The sequence below is a fragment of the Dichotomopilus funicola genome, assembly GCF_033296635.1.
Source record: "Dichotomopilus funicola strain CBS 141.50 unplaced genomic scaffold C8A04scaffold_20, whole genome shotgun sequence".
Lineage (NCBI taxonomy): Eukaryota > Fungi > Ascomycota > Sordariomycetes > Sordariales > Chaetomiaceae > Dichotomopilus > Dichotomopilus funicola.
This window is the reverse complement of record NW_026944041.1, coordinates 330,747-353,420: the sequence shown is the minus strand read 5'-3', so window position 1 is coordinate 353,420 and position 22,674 is coordinate 330,747. Positions and strand designations below refer to the sequence as shown.

The window sequence follows — 22,674 nt, the reverse complement described above, 5'->3', positions numbered from 1 at the left end:
AACGGCACTGCTGAGACCTGAGTGAAGTGAACGAACAAACTTTAAGCTGAGGGCAACCGAACTGATCTGATTGGAAGCCAGGCCGCCGCGCTGACATTCTCAAACCCAGCTGCAATAGTATACCTTTTGAAACAACTAATAATTCTGTCAAATATCTTGAGCTTCGGCACTTTGTGATGAGACCTCAAAGGGGTTCAAGAACTGATTGACCAGGGATTTCCAGCGTTCATGTCATGAAAGGAATGCACATGGAAAAGAGTGGGTCCTTAGGTCTGGAATCCAGCGGATTATCTCTTATTCCGAGACGCCGAGGTCCTGCCGAAAAAAATTCCATACTTAGTCCACTCTCGCGACACGCGATTTCTTCCTTTCCTCTTTTTTTTCCTCGTGCGGCGCTGGACTTTCAAAAAATCATGAGTTTCTCTTGCACGAAACCGGTCCCCTTTCGGACCTCAATGGTATTCGCGGTGTCAAGTTCCAGCACAGAGCGATCAAAATTGCAGGCCGGCCCCTTCGTCAGTCCAATCCATCCAGCGAAAATCCTCTTTTGGGGGCCGGGTGGTGACGTGGGGGCTGGACATTACTTTTTCCCTTTGGATTATCATGCGGACGACGGCACGCCAATGTTAATGCAGCGGCTCGTTTTGAATTGGCCGATGATGCTCCTCCCTCGTCTGGTTACCCGATGACCGTTCCTCGGTTTCTGGGATCTCCTTGTTTTTTTGGAGAGGGTCGGTCATGCGCCGGAAACGAGATGGACGCTCATGCGGCTATTGTCGTCGGCAGAACGGTGACACTATGCTCTACCTATCCATGGTTGGGCCAAAACCAGGACGATGAAATGTGTTTTGTTTTGAGACGGTGATTTTGTGATCGTTTCATTTCGTTGATCTTGCGGTGGGCATCATCAAAACCCGGGTGACCTGGGTGTGCTCGTTTACCCGTTCCACACACTTCCAGGTCGATGATATCAGAAGATGTATGTGTTTGTTATACCCTAACCGCTTGATCAAATAAGTGGAAATAGAGCCGACAGGCCCAGCCACGGATGGGTGAATAGTGCTCATATCAATGTCATATCTGCGTCTATGCGTGTAAAAAACATCGATCATAGCTCAGCCCCCCCTTACTTCGAGCTGACCGGGTTCGACCTGCCGCGTCCCTACTCGCCAGGCTCGTCCCCGATCTTCTCCAACTTCCCCATCTCCCGCTTCTCACCAGCCTCTCCAATCAACCTCAACCTATCCAGCCTCGTCTTTTCGCCATCCCCATCTCCATCCACAACGAACAGCACGAGGCTGGTGATGTTCTGGAACTTGACAAACCTCAGGGGGATGTTCGCAGTCCCATCGGCGTTCCAGTCATCCTCGGAGATTTCAATTTCTTGCGTGGCACTCAGGTCTTCCGCTTCGTCGAACCCTAGGTTGTGAGGCTTGTTCGTAAAAAGCTTGATCGTCCGCGGGCGTAGGGGAACATCGTCTTCGTCCTCGTCATCCTCGTCGTCATCGCCGCTAGGAGGGATAGAAGTGATCTGACCAGAAGCAGTGTCAGTAACTACCACGTTCATGCGGTTCACCATTTCCTTCCCCTCCTCAGGTTAGCTTACCTGTAGTGTGTGGAGCTTCAGCGCGGACTGAAAAGGCATGAAGAGCAACAACTGCTCATCCGTATCACTCTCCACCCAGTCCTTAGCCGCGGTGCTCTTCCCCCCCGATAACGCGCTCGGCTTCGCCGTATCGAATAGGACCCGTACGCTCCCCACATCCGGGTCAACATTCAACAGCTCGCAATGCCGCACCTCAATCTGATCGGTAACGTCGGTATATCCCCTCGGGAGCGCGGCGCCCTTCCAGTTCGGGCCGGTGGAAGCGCTGCCACTCCCGCTCCCGCTCCCGCTGGCCTCGCCGCTCTTCCCCTTGCTGATGTTCTCGACCTCCTCGCTGAGCTTGTTGAGTACCGATTGAAGCTTCTGGGGATCGGAGCCCTGGACGCGGTCGGCGAGCTTGCCATTGCGGAAGATGATGAAGGTCGGCACGGAGGTGACGCGGTAAGCCTGGGCTACGTCTTTCTGCTGCTCGGTGTCGATCTTGACGAAGGCGACTAGCTTGGGGCGCGAGAAGGCGCCTGACATTTGCTCAAACACGTCGGCGACTTGTTGGGAGGGAACCGAGTTCTCGGAGTAGACTAGTCAGGTTCCCAAACTACTGATTAGCTACGTCGCTGGATCACAAATTTACTAAAGCCATGCCCTCAAAAGATGGCGGGGTACATAACACCAAAGAATGGGATTTTGGGGGGCCCCGTACATTGTGCAATAACCAGTTTGGAGCCCGCCAGCAGCTCGGTGAAGTGCGAGGGCGAGGAGATTTTGATCGACCCTGCCATCTTGGGCAAATATGTGTGTCGTGAAGTTGTTCGTAGAAAAGGAAATTCGAAGCTCTCTGCCCCGCGACAAGCTGCAGGAACAGGGACCTTGGGCATAGGTGGGATGGAAGAGCAGGCTCCATGGGAAACGTCAAGTGGGGAGACCGGAAAATTCGCGCTTGCCTGGTTCCGGCTAGTGGTAAATTGCCACGCAGTTTGACAATCAGCAACACCAGAGGCTCGCGAACCTGACAGAGACAGCTATGTGCAAAAGAAAGTCAACTCTGTTTGTCCCTAGACAGATTTTACATCGATCTTCAGAAAGTGTTAAGCCCTCTCTTAAAGGGCGGACTTACGGAATCAACGTCAATAAGGAACATGTCGAGAAAATACAAGAGTGTCAAGGTGGAGCGACTTGCTGATTCAGGGACGACTTACTCCCCAGACCGTCACACCAACTGCCTGGAGCTTGCTGAAGTCGGGGGGGAGGGTTGCTCTTTAACCTCGTTATTCCTTATTTTCAACGTATGATTCTGGCAGGGAAGCAATATGAGGAACAATTAGACGACAACCAAATAACATGTTATTAACTCAAAACCTCATCTATTTCTGAACGCCCGCCACCTTTTCATCACATTCACCAGAGGGGGGTAGTTAAGTCTCAATAACTAAAAGGAGTATACTGCTCAGCAGTCTTAAAAAAGGATGGCGACAACGGACGACTTATTTCTTTTTCCGGACAGTTTTCGTGCTGCTCGAGATCGATTTGCGCTTCGACGCCAGGGACGGCACTGCCGACGACGACGACGATGACTTCTTGACCGGCGGCGGCGTCCGATCCCGGGATGACCGATGGGACTCCGACGGCAGTGCCAGGTCCCGTCGGCTGTCAGTGTGTCGAGACCGGCTACCACCGCTGGAAGGAACTCTCGCCCCATGCGCGCGACGATCCTCCTCAGACGAGGTCGCCTCTCTAGGGTCGCTGCTCTGTCTCCGAGGGGGTGCGGTGACGTGGTCGGAACCGTAACTAGCATAGACGTCGTCAACCTCACCGACAGTGGTCCGCGTAGGCGCAGTAACAGAACGATGTGAAGCGCGTGGCCCTGTCATGTACTGAAAGGGATCGGACTGAGCGTCGATAGAAGCAGGAGAACCGTCGGTGATAGCCAGCGGTCTGCCCATCGTGGGATCTGAGGGATGGCGGACCGCGGCCGGAGGTTCGCCGCGCATGTAAGTGTAAGTGAAGGGCGAGGAGCTTTGATCCCTGTCCGCAGCGGCCTGGCTCGGGGTTCTCGATGAACTGGCTCCCGATGGATGTCGGCCCCGAGATGCAGGCGGTGGAAAGTAGCCCATAGGTGGGTAAGCCGACGCCTGTTCTGGGCTGCCCGGCTCCGGGGATGGCTCCTCCGAACGGCTGTCGCCGTTCACTGATCCACTTGGTTGCCGAGAGCCGAGATGTGAGATAGGAATCGCAACCCGTTGGTCCCGGCGTTCTCGTCGCTCCTCAGTCGCCATGCGCTGCAACCGCCGCTGGTAGGCAGCCAGCTCCTCTTTGCTTAGTTTGACGTCCGTCCTGCCCTTGACTTGAGCCCGCCGTATTCGGGCCATAGCAGCATCGGCCAATGCTTCCTCCGCCGGGTCCAGCAAAGGGAGTCGGACACTCTCCCCCCCATCCTCGTCCTGCTCTGATTCCTCCGTTGTTTCTGCATCCTCCCCATCCTGATAAGCATAACCCCTCCGCGACCGAGTATTACCTCCCCCCTCCTCCCCTGCCGCCGTTAACCGAAGTGGCCCCACAGCATTTGAGACCGGCCCAGCGCCATAATCATCGCTATCCAGCTCCTCAACTCGCTGGTTCCAATCCCCCCACCTCCCCTCGTCCCCGTTGCGCGTTTCATATTTCCTCCGCTCGCGCCTTGATGGTCTTCCCCAATGGGGCGCAGGTTTGGGAGCTCGCGGCCGACCACCTAGACCGCCTCCCCGGAAAAAGCCTCATCGATAGGCTTATCCAAAAGAGCAGCGTGGCCAAGAATGACCACACCACTCGCGCCAATCAACCACATCATGAGGCCAAACACGCCCGAGAAAAGGGCGATTGGGATGGCGATGACGTAGAGACCGGTGTATAATTGCATCGTCGAGAAGCGTTGCTCCCCGAACTCAAAATCACGGCCGTCGAGCTTGCCGATCACAAACATGCCGACAGACACGAATATGATGTCGAATAGCAGCCATGGACTCGTAAGCAGACCGTAGATGCAGAGCATGCAAAAAACGATAGCGTAGTTACTCGAGAAATGGCCGAGGTTGTAGTTGACACGGGACTGCATTTCGGCAAAGTTGGGGGGCTTGTTGATGCGCTTGACGTCGAAGAACTCGGAGACCGGACGCAGGTTGGCAAAGCGACCGGAGAGCGAGCCAGAGCGGAGGCTAGCGAAGCGATCCCCGAGGTTGATGCGCGACGTCAACACGTCTATCGGGATCTGTATTCCAGCCATGTTGACGGTTGTTGTGTTGTGGAACGTGTAGAAAAGTTCCGGTAGAATGGGCGCGGGGTGTCCAAGGACTCAAGGGCGCCTGAAATGGGTTTTATAGGCGAGAAAAAGGCTGCGGCAAAGAAGTTTGCTTTCTGTTTCGAAGCAAAGATCTGGCAAGAACGCGGAAGTCAGATTTTGAGACGAATAAAAGAATTCCGACCACGCCTCAGCGGGCCACTCAAGACGTCGAAGGTGGCTCGGCGGCGCGAACCTTTTTTGCAACGTATCCACTGGATTACGTCGTCAATTGAGGGCGCTTGTTGTAGTTAGGGGCTTTCCATACCTGCTGCCTTGTGAGGAGACGCAATGGGGGATGTCACTGATGACGAGTCCCGTCTCGTGTGGTTTTCTGTGTGGGTGAAACAAATTATCGTGCTTTTTTCGGCACTGAAGATGTCGGCAGCTTTTTGGAACAGGGGCCTGAGATGGTGATCTCCGAAACAGGGGAGTGGGCGACCCCAGCGCCGCGGTCCTTGTCGGGACCCTGGTCACTCCTGACCCACTGCCAGGGCGACTCCACTCAGTCTCCGGTTCACCGCTCTCCAAAATCAAGTTTCCACGGCCTTGAACTGGCTTCAATCCAGCCGTGGGAATTGGTATGAAGAAAGAAGAGGGAGAAGAGCGGAAAAGGCGGGAAGGACCAGTTTTTCTAGTTCTACCCATGAGTTGTCTCGGCCTGCCAGCTGCCACCGCTGCGTTGGCGGTGTGAAGTGGGGCGGTCCGCTGCTTTCCTGCAGGTCGGGCCTGCAGCTGCCAGCTGTGCCGTAGCACATTCCGAGCTCAAGCAATCAAGACTCGAATGGTGGGCAGCATTGCGGGAGGGAAAGGCGTGGATTGTGGGATCCACGGCTGCACATGGCAGCAGCTCGGCATCGTGCGTAATTCTATCTCATGTGTGCCCAAGTCAAGTCCATCCGATCGGGTGCACACACATGGCATCGCACCAGCTGTCCCCCTCTCGCTCAGTCCCACATCACCTTGTAGGTAGGTGCCCGTTGGGCAAAAGCCACCGGTTGTGTCCTCGTTTTCGCCTCTCGGCTCCGTCGACTGCGTGGGGTAATGTCAAAAGGGGTTGTTTGGTTAAAGAACGCGCAGCCCAATATGCCCCACGACACATCTGTCATCGGCATCGACAGACTGGTCAATAGTCTCAAGACACAGTTCTCGAAGCCACTCGCTAACACGCCGTTCTATTCGGATCTCCTCACTGTTTCACTACGTGGTTTTGGTACCGGGGCACAAGAAGCTCCTTCCGTATGGGCCGCGAACTTCCGCTGTATCGAAAGCATGGCATCCGCGTGTCTTTTCGAGAACTCCAAGATGCCTGGTACGAATGGAGGTAATGCCTGGGCGGGACACTGCGAGGAAACAAAGGCTATGAGACACTTCCGCTATCCAAGACTTTGGGGCATGGGGACCAGGAACGACGGGACCGTCCATCTCCTGGATCCGAGTGGTCTTGTGAGCACTTCGTAAACCGCGCCTTCCGCGGTATCCTAACGTGAACATTGAGAAAGAGCGTCCGAGCCGAGTGTCTGGCCATCTGTTTCTTCTCCTGGACACGGCGGGTGCGAATCAAATTTTAGAAACGACTTTCATCGTTCAAACTCCGGAAAATCGCCTCTCCAACCATTACCCAACTGTTTGTTTCTCTTGGCTACTGGCGTTACTCCGGGTGCCGCCTGAGTACCTAGTAGGTAGTTGAGGGTTCTAGTTTGTAACATTCGACGCACAGGCAAGCATATCTGTATCCTCAAACAGCAACTTACAAGAGCGGCCGTCTAGTAGAGCTTTCTCTCGGTTCGAGGAGCCTCGCAATCCGCAGAATGGGCCGTTTTGACTTCGTCGCCATCATGGCGCTTGCCCTGTCAACTATTACTAGCGCCCTTCCAAGCAACGACATCATAATTCCGCCGCCCAAGCCTGCCCCAGACGTTCTTGAGGAGCTTTTCAACTTTACTGTGACGGGCTTCGAAGCCCAAGCAGTTATCGCAAGTGACAGGACCTAGTAAGCTCCGTAAACCCCCTTTCCCTCTCGCAAATCTCCCTAACAGCTTTCTCAGCATCAAGTTCCACGTCGTCCCATTTGAGGGCGCCACGTCCGCTCACTGTTTCGCCCTCGGCACGACCGCTACTCATTCCCTGACTTCCTTCCCTCAAACCTGGTGCCACCACGGCGGTGACGAGGAGGCCGATGACTCGGCCACGACATCCGTTCAGGACCCCACCCATGACCACCTCTGGTTTTCCTTTACCCTGGGCACCGATTTCGACCCGATTAACCCCACCACCACCGACGGTATTTGGAGTATGAGTAGCGGCTCTGGCGCGTATCTGAAGGTGACACGCCAGGTTGATGCGCATACTCGTGATGAAGCGTTTGTACATATCCAAGACACGTCCTTGACAGTGCTGGGAGAGGGTTTGTGGGCTCATGAGGTGTACACCGGGCCAGTCAACTTTACTATGCCGGCCTTCAGGGCGAAAGAGTTCGGCCATTGACACGTGCAAGGGAAGATAAAAGGGGTGATATTTGTTGTACATGGGGGTGGAAAGGAAATTGTAGCCGTACAGATAGCTGAGACATAGTTGCTCTAGATAGTTGAAACCGCCTTGCACTGTAATAATGTAACTGGTCCTTCAATGACTGAGAGATATCCTTGTTTATGACCACGCTTCTAGAATTGGACTTCTAGATCTCGTTTGTTTCTCCGTTTCCCTCTTTGTTTCTTTCGACCCCCCACCCCTTGTTTACTCTGCTATCTTTTTCCCTGCTTCCCTATGACTTTTTCTTGCTTTCTTTTCCTGTTCAGTCCCAGCAACATCCTAACTCCATTCATCACCTTCCTTCCTTCCCTCCCAGCCTCAGGCCAAACACCCACCCACCCTTTATAAACCCGCCCCACAGCACACTTTCCCAACCGCCCCCCCAAACCGACAACGGCCGAATGGCGTAGTTGGGGGGGCCGTGGGCGTCCACCTGGTACACCACGAATGCTGAGCTCCGGGGTTCGAACCCCGTGAGCGCCACCGAGCAAAACCCTCCCGTGGGTTTTCGTAACCGCCTCCCATTCCTTGACCCCCCACGGGGGGTTGAGATGATGGGGCGGTGAGCTTTTTGATGGGTTGATTTTTGTTTGAGGGTTGGTTGAGGGTTTTAAAATATATTAAGGGGGCGAGGGGTTGATATGTGGGAGTTTGATTGAGTGGTGGTGGTGAGATTAAGGTGGTGATGTTTTTTGGCTATAGGTTTTTATCGTATTTATCATCCGTCGTCAAGGGTTACAAACTCCAATCTTCGCAGTTTACATTCTTCCCTTGCTACTTTCTCGCATCTGCATGTTAGCATGGGAGGACAAGTCAAACGGAAATGGGTATGATGGGCTAGGGACCGTCGGGGAAAGCACACTTCACACGGACTTCCATATAGATCAAGATATCCAACAAAGCGTGGTAATATTTCGACGGCTTTCCAAGCCCGCTATGTCGCAATGACAGGGATCACAACACGGCCTATATACACTCCGCCAACACAGCATTTATGACCCCCCTAGGTATCCGCAGATCCCATCCCCATTTACAGCGAGACGCACCCATCAGCGCCATTCTCAATAAACACGCTGCCGTAAATAATACCCTCGTCAATGCCGCTCTCCTGGTACCCCGAGTTGACAACATCGCTGGTGCCGGTCGGCTTCTTGAGGATGCCGACCTGGTACTGACCCTCGCCGGCGTTGTTGTTGGACACGGCGTCGGTCACGCTCTCGAGGGGGGCGTCGCCTTCGGAGTAGTAGACTTGGAGAGTGCTGAGCGGCGGTTAGTGATTGGTCTCTGGTCGTTATACGGGGGGATGGATCATGGTTTTTGTGGGGCATGAGGGGATGTGGTATGTTTTGGAAGGGGGGAGGTACGTACTTGGCGGTGAAATCGAGGGTGACGGCAAAGTTCTGCCACGAGTCCTCGAGGATGGGGGTAGACCAGATCTGCTTGTTGTTGCGGTCCAGGACCTTGTAGGTGTCCGCACCGAGGCTCTCCTGGCCGATGATGGTGCCGGTTTGGAAGTTGAACTGGTTTGCGTCATCTGGTTTGTTTATTAGCATACACTCGCAGGTTTTAAATGCTACCGCTGCAGTCCAATTCGGTTCGAGGATTGAATTTTGGAGTGCTGCGGTAGGGGGACACTCAGAGGTAACTTACACGCTGTTGACAATGTTAGTAAAATGTAAAATAATTGACAAAACCGAGATATCAAGGCGACTTACCAGCAGACTCATGCCACGCCAGAATATACTCATGGCTGAGGTTCAGGGGCCGCGCCGGGTCAATCTTAACGCTCAGGTGGATGGTCTGGATACCAGTGGTGCCCGGGCTGGCGGTGTTGGTGTCGCCCTTGAACTGGAGACCCGCACGGCGGAAGCCCTTCTGGGTCTGGAAGATGCTGTCATCGGAGATGGTCACCTCAAACGACTTGAGGGTGTCGTTGTCGAAGTGGGCGGTGTCACCCTCGGGGAACTGGATGATCTGGCTCCACTTGAGGCTCGAGCCCTTGACGTAGTCTGGGTTGAAGAGCGAGGTGGAGGAGCTGTCGAAGTCGGTCAGCTCGGTCGTGGCGGGGATGCGCCCGTCGAAAGTGATGGGGCACTGGACGGCGCCGGTTCCGCGCGGGAGACAAGCGGCGCTGGCCGTGGCAGCCGCGGAGAGCAGGCTGAGGAGCGAGGTGGAGTGCATCTTGGGCGGGTTCGGGGGGGGGGAGATCGACTAGAAGGAGTTCGGTGAAGGGATTCCTATCGAGTTACAAACAACAGAGAGATCATTCAGGAAACAGAAACGAGTTGACGCTGCTCCCTCGAACTATATTATATACCCCCGAGATCCCTTTGAGCCCTTCACCCCACGTCCCAGTTTTCAAGCTTTTGGAATCGACCGGCCATAGGCCGATCGTAAATATTTTGGCTGAATCTCCATCTGTTTGGCGAACGGCTCCAGGAACCGTTTCCAGACTGTTGATCGCCCGCAATTGCGGAAATGTATCCCAGTCGCCCCGTGTCCTGAAGGGAGTGTCGTTCCGTGTCTCCAGATGGTAATTGTGGGGATCCCGGCCGACGCGCGCCGGCCCGTGTTCCGACAAGATGAACCCTAACCCTCAGGTCCTCTATTTGCACAAAGTGACAGAGTAATTAAACGGTAGCATTCGGTCGCTTCCCAAAGCCAGAAAAACAGCCCGAAGGTGATAGCAGACATGGTGTGCCGGGCTGTCAAGAAGACGCCATTGCCTGTCCGCGTTTGACAATGTTGCATTCTTCCCGCTGCGGCCTTCAAGAGCCGACCAGGCCTCCACTCAATGGCGAGTAACTTGATATGTGTCTGTCGTCAATAAATGAAATATGTCGGTCAACTGCAGACCTGTTGTCTCCGTAGGTGGTTTTCGTTGCTCGTTTCGGAGTCTCATTGTTTGGGTGCTGGCATAGTTCCGTTGATTCGAAGAGCCAATGTATCTTAGCGCTCCGATCTGCCGTTTCCGAGCGAGGCGAGTTTTCAGGAACCAGATCTGCTTTCTGGAGCATGATTCCGGGGTTATCACATCTCAGTTCTCTTTACGCATACACATACTCTCGTAGCGGTTTCGGTTCGATGTTTCTTTGGTCGGTTCGCATGACTTGCCCTTCAATACCGACAAGAGTATGTAAACACCACCCTTTTTCTGACCCTTTGTCGCCCGTTTCAGGGCAATAACAAAAAGATACGCAGGGACGGCCCTGAAGCTCAACCTGTTTTCCACAAGCGCACATGAGTTTTTCTCTCACGACAAGTCAACAAAGTTTAGCTCTAATGCCCCAACATACTGTGTAGGTTTTGCAAACCATCCAGCAACCGTCAACCTGTGGATCTCAAACAATTTGACACTGAGGAGGCCGTTGAATGTGTTGGCCATCCCCTGACCTGCCAAAATCACGCGGATGAGCCAAGATCCAGCAACTCACGCACGTGACTGAACTCTCAGCACTTTCCGGCTCAGCCCGAGCGGGCCCGAGCTCCTCAGCAAGTCCCGGGCCAAGGCGCCGATCGATGGGCAAGAACCGGGCCGACCATTGGGCAGCAAACGGTAGTGCCACAATGGCGGAGCCCAGGAGGGGCTGAGCTGCTGTGAGTGGTTTGATTCCTTTCCTTCTCTTTGGCCGGTCTTTGGCCGTGTTCGTCGGGTGAGCGAAGAGCGAATAATACGAAATACGGCGGCGTGCGCAGTCTTGGCTTTGCTGGAGCACTGTCGTGGGTGAACACTGGGCTGGCCTCTCAGGGGACGGGTAGAGGGAGATCATGGCTTGTAGAAGAGTCTGGCTAGGGGTGAATGGACTGGCCAAGAGCTATGAGGCATAAAAGGTGTTTAGGATTTTTGTGCGAGGTGTTGTCTATATAAAGAGCGAGTTCTGTCAAACTTGGGAGAGAATGGAAGTTCTGTATCATTCATCCATTCACTGCGTTCCTCATCTGACGTGTCTAACACAACACAACACCATCATCATCACCATCACCAACTTCACCACCGTCACCAGCTTCGTCCTCAACAAAATCACCATATCAACATCACCACAGTTTTACCACTACCACCCCACACCTAAGCCACCACCATGTCCCACCGCCTCACCATGCACTCCAAAGACAAAGAAACAGCAGACGTCCCACCGCAGATCTCTGACCTGCACTGTCAGTCCCCCGATCCATGTACCGAAATAATCTCAAAACCATTCAACCCTCGCCCCCCCAAAGATCCCCTTATCTAACACCACTCTCCCAATCCCCAGGCTTCACCGAAACCAACGGCATAATCACCACCACCATGTTCGACGTCCCCGGCTACCGTGTCGTCCGCGTACTAGGCACCGTCTACGGCCTGACAGTTCGCTCCCGCAACTGGGCGGCGTCTTTGGGTATGGTGCTTAAGAGCGTGGCGGGCGGTGAATTAAGGTGGTTTACGGATATGGTAAGCCACAACCCCCTTCCCTGCCTCCCCCCCCTTCCCTCTCTCCCCTCACTATCCAACGATCACTAATCCGCTGACAACGACGATAGCTCTATAACGCCCGCAACGACGCCATCTCCCGCGTGGTATCCGAAGCCCAAGCACGCGGCGGAAATGCAGTGATTGCGATGCGGTTCGAGTCGGGCGACCTGGGCGGGTTTGCGCAGGTGTGTGCTTACGGCACGGCGGCTATTATTGAGAAGATTGATGAAAGTGTGCAGACGCCGCCGCAGTTGGAGAAGAGTGCTTAGGGTTTTGGGGACTCATCTGTTTTAGAGAGAGCGGGCGAGAGGGGAGGGGGGGATGTGAGGGGTGCGAAGGGGGTGAGGTACACGACGGAATCGGAAATGTTTCTACTGCTTAGTTTATATATACCTGCGCGATACCAATTTCGACATCAAATTATATCCTATTGGAAAAAGAGACCCCTAACGCCATTCCATGCTACGCGCTATCCAAACGCCGCGCCAGTTTAAACGCTATCGTCTCAGTTGCTTAGAAAGAAGAGAAAATAGTTCATACGGCCCTCTTCTTGCCATTCGGCTTTGGGTGGGCAACCTTGAGCCATTCGCCGTTGAAGGCGTTAATCAGCCAGTTAGTCAGTTCTAATTTGTTTAGTTAGCCCCTGATCCGGTAAACAAACACCTCAAGCTCAGCATGGGTCGGCCACTCACTCTCATACACAATCCGATGCGCGTTGTGGAAATAAATGCTGTGATCGCTGTCCGGGAACACATGCACGTCATAGTTATCCACGCCCGCGAGGTCCAGCTTATCCAGCAGCGTAAGCGAGTTCTGGAAATGCACATTATCATCCGCAACGCCATGCATCAGCAAGAAGCGCACATTCTGTGCCAGAGCCGACGTATTGAGGATGGCGCTGGTGTCGTAGCCGTGCCCGTTGGTTTGCGGGGTGAGCATGTAGCGCTCCGTGTAGATGCTGTCGTAGAAGCGCCAGTCCGTGACGGGGGCCACGGCCATGCCGTACCGGAACGTCTCGCCGCCGTCGCGCTCCAGCGTCTTGAGCGTGTTGAACCCGCCGTAGCTCCAGCCCCAGATGGCGAGACGGGTCTCGTCGATGTAGGGCTTCGCCGCCCAGATCTTGGCCGCCGCGATCTGGTCGTGCGACTCGTATTCGCCCAGGTTGCCGCGCACAATGACACGGTTCTTGCGCCCGATGTAGCCGGTCCCGCGCCCGTCGACGGTCACGCAGATGTAGCCGAGCCCGGAGGTGACGAAGGATTGGAAGTCGACGGCGAACCGTTTGTTGACGGTCTGCGAGCCGGGCCCGCTGTACTGCTGGAAGAGGACGGGGTACTGCTTGTTGGCGTCAAAGTGCGGGGGCCGCCGCTCGACGAAGTTGAGGTCGACGCCGTCGACGTTGATGGTGCCGTAGGTCTGAAGGGGCAGCTCGTGCTTCTTGGCGTTCTCGGCCAGGGCCTGGTTCTCCTCCACCGTGTGCTCGTACTTGTGCGGGTTGCTCGGCGTGCTGATGACCTTCTGCCAGGGTATTCCCGGGCCTTGGTATGATAGCAGAGCATAGCCGCCGCCGTTGGAGAACGAGCTGGCGTAGTATCCTTCGCTCGAGACGTCCGAGACCGGTGCCAGGTCTTCGCCGGTGAGCTTGACCTGGTACACATGACGTTGGATGGACGATTCCTTGGTGGCCACAAAGTAGACCACGTTCTGGTCCAAGTCCACAGAATACGGAGAGTCGACAACTTCCCAGTCGCCCGACGTGAGCATCACAGGGTCGGGGTTATCCAGCGGCGTGAAATACGCCAAATGGTTACCATCGCCGTGGATGATGAGGTCAATGTAGCCGTCATGTTCACGGCTCTTGGCCGGGTCGGCAGGGATGTGCTTGGTCTGGTGGGTAATCTCAAACCAGCCACCATCAATGGCCTTGACGTCTGTCGTCCTGACCGTCTTGCCAGCGCGGGCGGCCACATCCACCAACACAACACGCATGACATCGCTGACCCTGTTCGTCTCCTTCACCAGCACTTGGCTGCCAGCCCAGACAACCTCTGTGATGAGGCGGTCGTCATCCGCGAACCCTCCCGAGATATCGACCGAGAAGACATCGCCGCGCGTTACGTCGTAGAACTTGAGCTCGACGACAGGGTTGTGTGCGCCCGCTTTGGGGTACTTGATGTTCCTGACCTCGGGATACGACTCCTCGCCGTCGACGGCCTGCGTCCCGCTAGGCCGCGAGAGGAAGTACTGCACAGGGTACTCGGGCACGCCGGTCTCGTTGGTCCGTAAGAAGGCAATGTAGTTGCTGTCCTCGGACCACCACGTCGCACTGGACCCGGAGAACACCTCTTCCTCGTAGACCCAGTCCGGCACACCGTTGAACACCTCCGAGCCGCCGTCTTTGGTGATCTGAATCACCTGGTCCGAGCCGGCCTTGCGCAGGAACAAGTTATTGTCCCTAGTAAACGCCACCCCATCACCCGCGGGGTTCCACTGGGCCAGCTGGATCCGCGCTTCGGGCTCCCCCGGAACGAGGGGCTCAGCAGTTTGCGACTCGACATCGAAAATCCAGTACGTCGCATACGTCGAGTGGCGCCAATTCGATTCCACATTGGTACCCAGCAGCACCCGCTGCAAGTCCCGACTCAGCGCGGTCGTCTGAACATTATAGTTCTTCTCCCCATACGCGAAGTCCCCCTTCTTCATCAACACCCTCGATTCCGCCACCTGCACGCCCGCGGCATTGGCACTCTCTACATTCTGCGACCGCACATCCTCCACAACCAGGTACCCCTTCTCGCCCGCATCCTTCTCCACCAACAACCCATCCTCACCATTCGGCCCGGCAATCCACCGAATGGAATGTACCTCAGGATGCCAAAAGCTGCCCATGACCTGATCCAGCGTGACAGCCTTGCCCGAGCCTCTTACCACGGTCGCCTGCGGATCGTGCGCCGTCGCGGAGGCGGGCTTGTACGACTTGGACGCGACGTAGACAACGAGGCCGGCGACCCACGCAGCGACTAGCAGACCGGCTGTGATGAGGAGCACCCGGCGCATCCCACGGTCCATGCCCTTGCCTTTACCACCAGCCCCATTCTTATTCTTCTTCTTGTTGGCCGCATGTTGGGCAGAGCTGCCGGTGTTATTGCCGAGGAAGGGGCCCGTCTCGAGGTCATCGGTGTTCAGCTCGTCTTTCAGCTCTTCGTCGTCGTCATCGTCCTCATCATCGTCATTGTCTCCGCGACTGCGGCGTTGCTGCTTCTCATAAGCAGCCGCCTTCTCAGCAGCAACGCGTTCGCCAATGCGGTCGAAGACGATACTAGTGGTGGAAACGGAGGACCCAGACTCGTGCGACATTCTCGATCTGCTCTGGCTTCGCGTTCGACGATCTCGGCTGACCTCGTCGTTGTCGTTCGGATTGGGAGAGCCGAACGGGTCGTCTCGATAGGGAGGAGCCATGGCTGCTTTAGCTACCTATTTGGCGAGCTGCCGCGGGCGAAACGGCAACGGCAAAATGGGGCCGGCTGAAATCGACCGTCCCTTCGGGACGGGAGATTCGTTTGAGAGGGGCGGCGTGCCGCAAGGGCGAACACACGGAAAGCAAACAATTGGACTGGGTCTGCCAATTGAAGGACGAGCAGATTCAAGGGAGTGGAATGAGATGTAACTACGCGGTAGGCAGTGCCACCATGATGGGTGGACCGGCGATTCAAGCCGGAATGGGGACGGATAAAGCTGTGAGCTTGTTGTTTGGGGGAAATGGCGGGTTGATAGACACCGATGGTGTGACGGAGCTGCAGTGACACGAGACATCGGGGTTCGCCGACTGGCATTGTAATTACCTAACGTAAATTCATCCCTCCAAACGCCAATAACACCATTAACCCTAACCCTAAATACAGACAGCCGACAAGCCTGGTATCAAACCCCCCTACTCCTCCCTGGGTACTCCTTCTTACTGTCCGGGTTTCCGGCAAACAAACACATACATCGGAGTGAAGATACCCATTTTGCCCCCCTTAGCCACACCCTTGGTACAGTACCACATAGTGTCCATCAGCGTCGAGACCTCGGGTGGCGTTCGGCCGAGGAGGATTAGGAGGCGGTAGAAGGCATGGGCACACCCGCGGAAGGGCTCCCACATCTTGAACACCTTCCAGAAGTCGGGCCACCCGGGTGTTCTCCATGCCCACCAGATATTACCTCCGGGCCCGTAGTACCAAGGTGCAGGCTCGCTGCGGAAGGCCATGTCCTCCTCGTTGACGAGTTCGAGGCCTAATATAAGTCGCTTCGTTAGTCACCCCAGGGTAAATTACCAAAAAGATCCAACTCGGATTCAATACGTACCAGCCTTCTTGACGCCTTCCCGCATATCAGGCACCCACGGCATTCGGGTGATGCCGTTACCAAACTCAATCCAGTTGCGCACCTTGCGGTGTTCGGGTTTGCTCTCGTCGAACTTTTCGGTCATGGCAAAATCATGGAAAGTAAAGGGTGCGCCTGGCTTCAGTACACGCTTGATCTCGAGGTAGACCTGGGCGGGATCCGGAGCGTAGCACAACGACTCCACCGAGTAGGCCGCGTCGAAAGATTCATCGGGGAATGGGAGTTTCTGACCACATTGTTAGTTCGACTGTCTTTTGAGAGAGTGTAGTCAGTCCCCGCAGACGGCCTACATACCAGAAAGTCCCCATGGACCAGCGAGACGAGTTTGTCTAACCCAGCTTCCTTGTTCAGCGCCGTCCCACGCTCGACGTGCCATGCGTTGTTGGTGATGCCCACGATCTCACACTCAATGGTTGAGGCAATGGTCCTCGCAGGTCCGCCAATGCCGCAGCCAAGGTCGAGTACCCGCATACCCTTTTCCAGCCGGGCGATCTCGGCAAATGTCTTCTCATATGCCGTCATGCTCTCGCGGATGGAGAGGCCTGGCCTGAGGGGTGTGTAGTGGAACTGCTGGCCCCTAGATATGACTTGCCGTTAGTTACTGTTGACTTTAAGAGGGGGGGGGAGAGCTCCTAGAGTACTAGAGTAGGCCAAAGAATATGCGTAAACATACCATCCTTGCTCATACAGCGGCGTGACAAGATCGTAGTAGTCGGATCCCACCTGGCAAGCGTTCTTCTGCCTTGCGAGACGCTCATCCGCTGTCGACCAGCTGATGGCATCCACATCAAGCTTGCGAACGTTGGAGGGGTCCCGGGTCCAATGCGCAAGGTACCGATGCAGTCGGTCTTCGGCATAGCCTGCGGGTATATGGGACGCCATGGCTGTTCTTTGCTGCTGCTTTTTCTTTTTGTTTTGGTGCTGCAAGCTCACAATGCGGGTTCACGGAGCGGGATAAGTTCAAGGCACGCAGTTCTAAATTCTTAAAACCAAGGGAAAGAGCCCCAAATAAATACAAGAGGGGACGGAATGCGCAGGAAAGAGCCCCTCCCTAGGGACGACGACACATGTGAACTCCATCGGACATGTCGGAATACCCCTCGGGACGGCATATTATTGGCATAGTGCAGCTGATACTCTGAATAGAGCCGCTTGACGTGCCTTAGTATTGTTCTCGAGTGGGCTGCATGACGATTCGATGAGAGGAGGAGGGTGAGACTCCATAAAGGGAGGCCCGAAAATGCACGCGCAGCTCGCAACCACTCACATGCTCTTATGGTGGTACATAAACCCTAACCCTGATGCGTGGTGTAATCCACGAAGTTCCCCATGCCAATTGGTCTTGTTCCTCTCAACATCCAACATTTTCATCCGAACTTGTCGTAAAACCTTATTTCTTCCGACGCCGAGTGAGAAAGTTGCCAAATGGTCGCTTCTCTAAGCGGCTATAATATTTTAAAGCCCCGATAATGGTTTTAAGTCGTAGTCTCACGATAATTGATGTTAAACCGAGTCCTTAGCTGCCCGGCTGTTTACTGTTAATGGCTCTGTTTTGTTCCATGTGTCGGGTGTCTTGGTTGGCCCAACACCATGGCCCCGAAACGGGAATCCGCGCCGCCCGCACGTCGGGTCCGGGCCAGGGCCACATATCAAGGCCGGTGGTTGACTAGGGGGGGCACTGCGATGCTCCGACTGCCTTTGTGGTCGTTGTCGATTTGTGTTTGTTGTCAGGCCAGCATGGACGGAGCTGACCTACCTCAACAAGATTGACTATTTCTTTTCTTTTCTCTCCGTCCTAGCCTTCAAGGTTCTACCAACTAGTCATATCGTAAACGACTTATCTTATTGTTCACTTTCCACTGCGGTCTTACCATGTGGCCACCCCCTACGGCCCCCGAACATTCTTTCGTGCATCTCTCACTCAGGCCCTCATGGCCGCCACCCAGGCCGGGTCAGCTCATGATGGCCGGACTTTGGAACGAACCCCCAATTACACCTTAGTGTAACGAGGTAAGGACTCATCAAGTTTGGCCGAGCACCTCTCCCCTCCTTGGTTCACAATTTCTTTTGTTTCTTCGCTTCTTCTTCTCCAAGAACCCGCCAACAAAGAGGGTGAAGAAAGGAAACAAGGCAGCTCGGGGCAGCCCGCTTTCACTTACCTCTGTTCTTTTTTGACAAGTAACCCCGACCACGGCAACTCTTTCTCACAGTGAACCTCTGCATCGCCCCCACAAGGCCCATTCGGCATCGCGAAGTAAACCCGAGAAGAAACAACCCCCGACAAGTGAACCACCATCAAGAATACCATCCACCATGCCCCCCTTCATATCAACCGACCACGCCCACCGGTCCTTCGGCCCCGTCGACCGAGCCGCACTCGCTGAAAAACTCCCCTCGCGCGCCGAGCGCGGCCTCCTGCGCATGGGACTCGTGCGCTCCGACCGGTGGAAACAGATGCCTGCCGAGGGCTTGTACCAGCTTGTTATCTCTGAGGTCCTCGATAACGGCTTGACTTATCCGCTGGAGCGCAGCGGCGGAAGGGCGTTTGCGGTTACGTCGGTGTTGGATTTGGGGCTGCGGATGATGGAGAGTGAGAGGGGGAAGCAGGGTGGGTATTTCCTTTCCCTCTAGGCTTGTCTTATGGAGGGTCTCTTGAATGTCAGTTGCTGATATGGATATTGTCGAGTTTAGCCCTTGAGAACCTCGCGAGGAAGGCCATCTGCGTCTGGCGGGAACGGCCAGTGCCCGGTCCAGTGGTTGAACCGTGGGTTGTCGACGTGCCCGCGGCTGTGGATGAGTTCCTTCGCTGTGTGCGCTACCGTTTCCCCATTGTCAAGCTCGACGATCGCAACGGCTTCTGCCACGAAGAGGAGAACAAGACGTTGCCGTATTCGTGGGTCGACGAGTACTCGACGCTGGAGCAATTCGATTTCAACCCCAAGGCGGCTGCTGTGCTGCACTTGAACTGGCAGGTTAGTCTCACGTTTCGTTTGGCCCTGGGGGTAGGAGAACTGAAGGTGTGTTTTAACAAAAAATAAACTAACACACCCACACAGCTAGTCGAGAAACTCTACTGGACCCGCCTCAAAGCCGACGTCGCCCGACGCCAACAACGCGAAGACGAGCGACTCGCCGAAACCGTCCGCTTCCATCGGCTTCAATTCCACCTCGGCGCCATGGTCACGCACCACCTCTGCCACCTATTCGTCAACTTCCTCCGCGGGTCCGACGACCTGCTCGCGCGGGGCATCACCGACACCGACTTCCTGCGTCTCGTGCGCCGCTACGACCCGGGCGCCGAATTCGAGATTGATTTCTTTGGAGGGCGTCCCAAGTTGTTCATCGATCGCAGTGCCGCCAGCGAGCAGAGCTATGAGGGCCAGAGTTATGTGATTAAGCGCGGACGTGGTGGTGGCCGGATGGCGGCTGTTGTGGCGCAGTACAAGATTGAGAGTTATCTCAAGGGCGGTACGTTATTCTCCCCCCCTTCTCCCTTTCCCTTTGCCCCAAGACCCCCTTCCCCACACCCCCATCAGCACCAACCGTTGGTTTGGTCGACTGCAGAGCGCCAGAAACCCAGAAATCCAGAAAAGGCAGCGAGGCGGAAAACAAACGCGCTAACCCGGAGGGCCTGGCTAACCACCACCAACCAGATTTCTCCGTCCCCCTCCTAACCGAAGTCCAAAGCGAAGTTTTCCCCATGGAGCGCTACCAAGAAGTCCTCCGCCGTCACGGCGGTGCTAGCCGTAGCAGCAGTTCCAAAGAGAACGAAGACTGTGACTGGCGCGAAGGGCAGACACCCGGTGGTCCGAGGCGTGTAGCGACAACGAGCGGTTCGTTTGAGCATCGCCGGATCGGGTCTACTAACAGTATGGGGATGGGTATGGGTTTGGGGAGTGTGGGTGGGAGAAGTGGGACGGCGGCGGCTGGCGCTTACAGCGTGCCGTGGGATGTGAAGGGGACGGAGTACCAGATGTTGAAGCAGGCGTGCTTTGATCCGTGTGTGAAGGTTGTGGATCCGAGGGGGGTGTAAGACGGGCGGATGGATGGATGGATGGATGGATTCAAGGGGGGATCGAGGTGCTTGCTGTTGGGGCATTGTTTTGGAAGGTGGAAGGGGGGGTTCGGTTGGCGTTTGATGAGGATACCCATGGTTGTACTGTACACTTATTCCTGTATTTTTTCTTTCTTTTTTTCTTTCTTCGTTGTGTTTGTCTGAGATAGAGATACAGAGCGAGTTTTGAAGAATTATGGTTGTGAGGCATGAAGAGCTCAATAGCAAAGTTGATTTATTTTAGCTTTTTACGTCCGGCACACGTAACGTCTGGCCTCATGTGAGGAATAGACACCCGAAATCGGTGACTCGGCAGGCCACCTTCAGAGTGAGCGTCCGTATTTCCTGATGATCCGCTGAACCTCTTACTTACCTAGGAACCAAGCAAAGCCGGGGAATCCCTGCTCGGGACTCTTATTTCTCGAGCGAACCGACAGGTCAGAGCAAATGTTTGTTCGCGGATGTTTCTCCGAAGGTGATAAAACACAACTTGCCATTCAGGCACAGAGACAGCTAACTAGCGCCGGGTAACGCGGGACCGCTCGAGTGGAGCGGGGCTAGGACAGGAGGAAGGTGATGAGAGACGCCTCGGACGAGAGCGAACGGTTGCGCAATCAAAACAACATCACAGGGATGAGGGATGATGTATGAGTGCACGGGTTACTGGGACTAGCGACTGAGTGGCTCGAGAGTGGGTAGGTGTGTGGGCTGGGTTGGGTGTTGCGCGGTATTGCTGTCATATGGTGTGGTAAGGTGTGGTATGGTGTGGCCGTGGTGCTGTTAACCGGTGAGCGGCTTCGGACAAGCCCCCGTCCTCGCTCCCTCCGAGTGCGGAGAAAGCCGGGGGGAATGCCGTTTGCCGAGCGGGTTGGGGATGAGACGAAGGTCAGTTGGGAGGGAATGTGGTGCTCGAGGTGTGAGGTGAGTGTAAACAATCTTTTGCTTGCTTTGACCGAAGGTGTGGGCGAGCGACCATGTGTGGTTGGTTGGTGATAATGTTCAAACCCCGAGCAATAGTGTCGTTGGTTGATGGCTTCCTGTCGGGAGAATATGCACATGTGGTCGAGATAGTGGGGATCATGGGCTGAACCCAGTTCATGCGAGGCCGTTAAGGAGGTGGCTTCGCTTGGTGACGCGACTTGGGCGCAGGTACTGTGTGTAAATCCGGGGAAACGTCCAGGGGGGAAAGGGGAACAGGTTCCCAGTTTAAAACAACCAACAATCCCATTTTGGGAGCTGGTGAGGGGGCGAGCAAAAACACCAAGCATTGCACAATCGGCCCCCGTCAGTATTCCCGGCAAGAACGAGCAGGAACTGGTCTTGAGGATGATGGTGCGGTTGGCACCAAGCAAACGAAGACTCGGATTATGATCACGATCACGATCACTTGAAGTTGGGAACTCAGAATCTCCGCGGCAAGAACGAAAACTGGTCAGCCGACGGCGTCGAGCGGCCCCCGAAATGGGCCTGGCTTGGAAAGGAGGCAATTTTCTGATAGTGGAGTGGACCCGTATTTTGATATAACAAAGACCTGTTGGTTGTCTTCACTGCTGTAGGGCATACTCGCAGACGCTGCTGTGAGGTTCTTTCTTGGTGTTTCGGCTGCGGCAGGTGCTGCGTTCCGAACTTCCCGTCCATGTCCGTCCCTCGGCGCCACGTTTCAGATCCCTCAACTCTGTGCACATGGTTGACGATCTAAACACAGCTTTTGAGCCCAACGGCCCCAGCCGCGGTCGCAGTTCCTGCGGCGGAGTTCGTCAAGGTTGCCCGGAACCACCCCGTTGGGAACATCCTCCCAATCACATCGTGGCTAATAGCCGCCCGGTGTTTGGGGGCAATCCCGGAGTTTGGCCGTCAGAACTCTCGCTGCAATATCATGAATGTCATGTCACACAAACAACTTGACGTCGTTGATACTTGGTTCGTCCCTTTTCGTCCCTAATGACTGATCATCCGATCGGTCTGATACAGACAGTTTCGGACCGTTTCGGGCCTTGACGGGCTGACTTGTCCGAGCAGATGCAAGTGCGAGCCATATACCCGAGCAATCTTGGCTTCTCTCCTGGGATGCCAGAAGCAGTTACTCAAGACCCACGTTTGTCCCCATTTGGTCACGATTGACGAGACACTATCAACTAGTTCGGGGCAAAGAGGCAAACAAACCATCAACAAAGTGTGGTATGTTGCACAAGCTGTGAACCTTGCGCGCGCGCTGCGCTTCTTTTGGCGCGGATCGCGCTTAAGCGCGAAACTCGGAGGCCAGCTGATGGTGATGGTCCGTTCGTCTTGGCCGGGTGGTGTGGGGAGTTGGGAGGATGAGCCAGCTTGCCAGG

General features: G+C 55.2%; 8 protein-coding genes across 8 annotated transcripts; 3 read left to right on the top strand and 5 right to left on the bottom strand.

Moving 5' to 3' along the window:
- Nucleotides 1-1,162: 1,162 nt before the first annotated feature.
- C8A04DRAFT_36272 (PITH domain-containing protein) lies at nt 1,163-2,385 on the bottom strand (the record flags this gene model as incomplete). The annotated part of the gene is made up of 3 exons (XM_062783464.1): nt 1,163-1,531; nt 1,607-2,184; nt 2,307-2,385. 3 exons carry the CDS (start codon nt 2,383-2,385, stop codon nt 1,163-1,165), a joined length of 1,026 nt encoding a protein of 341 aa, XP_062638288.1.
- A 702-nt stretch (nt 2,386-3,087) lies between these two features.
- On the bottom strand, nt 3,088-4,862 carry C8A04DRAFT_36271 (putative prenylated rab acceptor; the record flags this gene model as incomplete). Its single annotated transcript, XM_062783463.1, has 2 exons — nt 3,088-4,355; nt 4,406-4,862. 2 exons carry the CDS (start codon nt 4,860-4,862, stop codon nt 3,088-3,090), a joined length of 1,725 nt encoding a protein of 574 aa, XP_062638287.1.
- Nucleotides 4,863-6,754: 1,892 nt separating this feature from the next.
- C8A04DRAFT_36270 (uncharacterized protein) lies at nt 6,755-7,403 on the top strand (the record flags this gene model as incomplete). The annotated part of the gene is made up of 2 exons (XM_062783462.1): nt 6,755-6,909; nt 6,965-7,403. The coding sequence occupies 2 exons, from the start codon at nt 6,755-6,757 to the stop codon at nt 7,401-7,403; spliced, it is 594 nt and encodes a 197-aa protein (XP_062638286.1).
- A 1,075-nt stretch (nt 7,404-8,478) lies between these two features.
- Nucleotides 8,479-9,629, bottom strand: C8A04DRAFT_27412 (uncharacterized protein; the record flags this gene model as incomplete). Its single annotated transcript, XM_062780289.1, has 3 exons — nt 8,479-8,707; nt 8,817-8,982; nt 9,164-9,629. 3 exons carry the CDS (start codon nt 9,627-9,629, stop codon nt 8,479-8,481), a joined length of 861 nt encoding a protein of 286 aa, XP_062638285.1.
- A 1,898-nt stretch (nt 9,630-11,527) lies between these two features.
- C8A04DRAFT_27411 (uncharacterized protein) lies at nt 11,528-12,170 on the top strand (the record flags this gene model as incomplete). The annotated part of the gene is made up of 3 exons (XM_062780288.1): nt 11,528-11,603; nt 11,702-11,880; nt 11,970-12,170. 3 exons carry the CDS (start codon nt 11,528-11,530, stop codon nt 12,168-12,170), a joined length of 456 nt encoding a protein of 151 aa, XP_062638284.1.
- A 265-nt stretch (nt 12,171-12,435) lies between these two features.
- C8A04DRAFT_27410 (dipeptidyl peptidase IV N-terminal region-domain-containing protein) lies at nt 12,436-15,360 on the bottom strand (the record flags this gene model as incomplete). The annotated part of the gene is made up of 2 exons (XM_062780287.1): nt 12,436-12,524; nt 12,594-15,360. The coding sequence occupies 2 exons, from the start codon at nt 15,358-15,360 to the stop codon at nt 12,436-12,438; spliced, it is 2,856 nt and encodes a 951-aa protein (XP_062638283.1).
- A 496-nt stretch (nt 15,361-15,856) lies between these two features.
- Nucleotides 15,857-17,169, bottom strand: C8A04DRAFT_36281 (S-adenosyl-L-methionine-dependent methyltransferase; the record flags this gene model as incomplete). Its single annotated transcript, XM_062783469.1, has 4 exons — nt 15,857-16,136; nt 16,362-16,513; nt 16,582-16,864; nt 16,961-17,169. The coding sequence occupies 4 exons, from the start codon at nt 17,167-17,169 to the stop codon at nt 15,857-15,859; spliced, it is 924 nt and encodes a 307-aa protein (XP_062638282.1).
- A 1,431-nt stretch (nt 17,170-18,600) lies between these two features.
- On the top strand, nt 18,601-20,320 carry C8A04DRAFT_11066 (uncharacterized protein; the record flags this gene model as incomplete). Its single annotated transcript, XM_062776822.1, has 5 exons — nt 18,601-18,895; nt 18,979-19,304; nt 19,344-19,755; nt 19,941-20,145; nt 20,227-20,320. 5 exons carry the CDS (start codon nt 18,601-18,603, stop codon nt 20,318-20,320), a joined length of 1,332 nt encoding a protein of 443 aa, XP_062638281.1.
- Between the last annotated feature and the right edge of the window lie 2,354 nt (nt 20,321-22,674).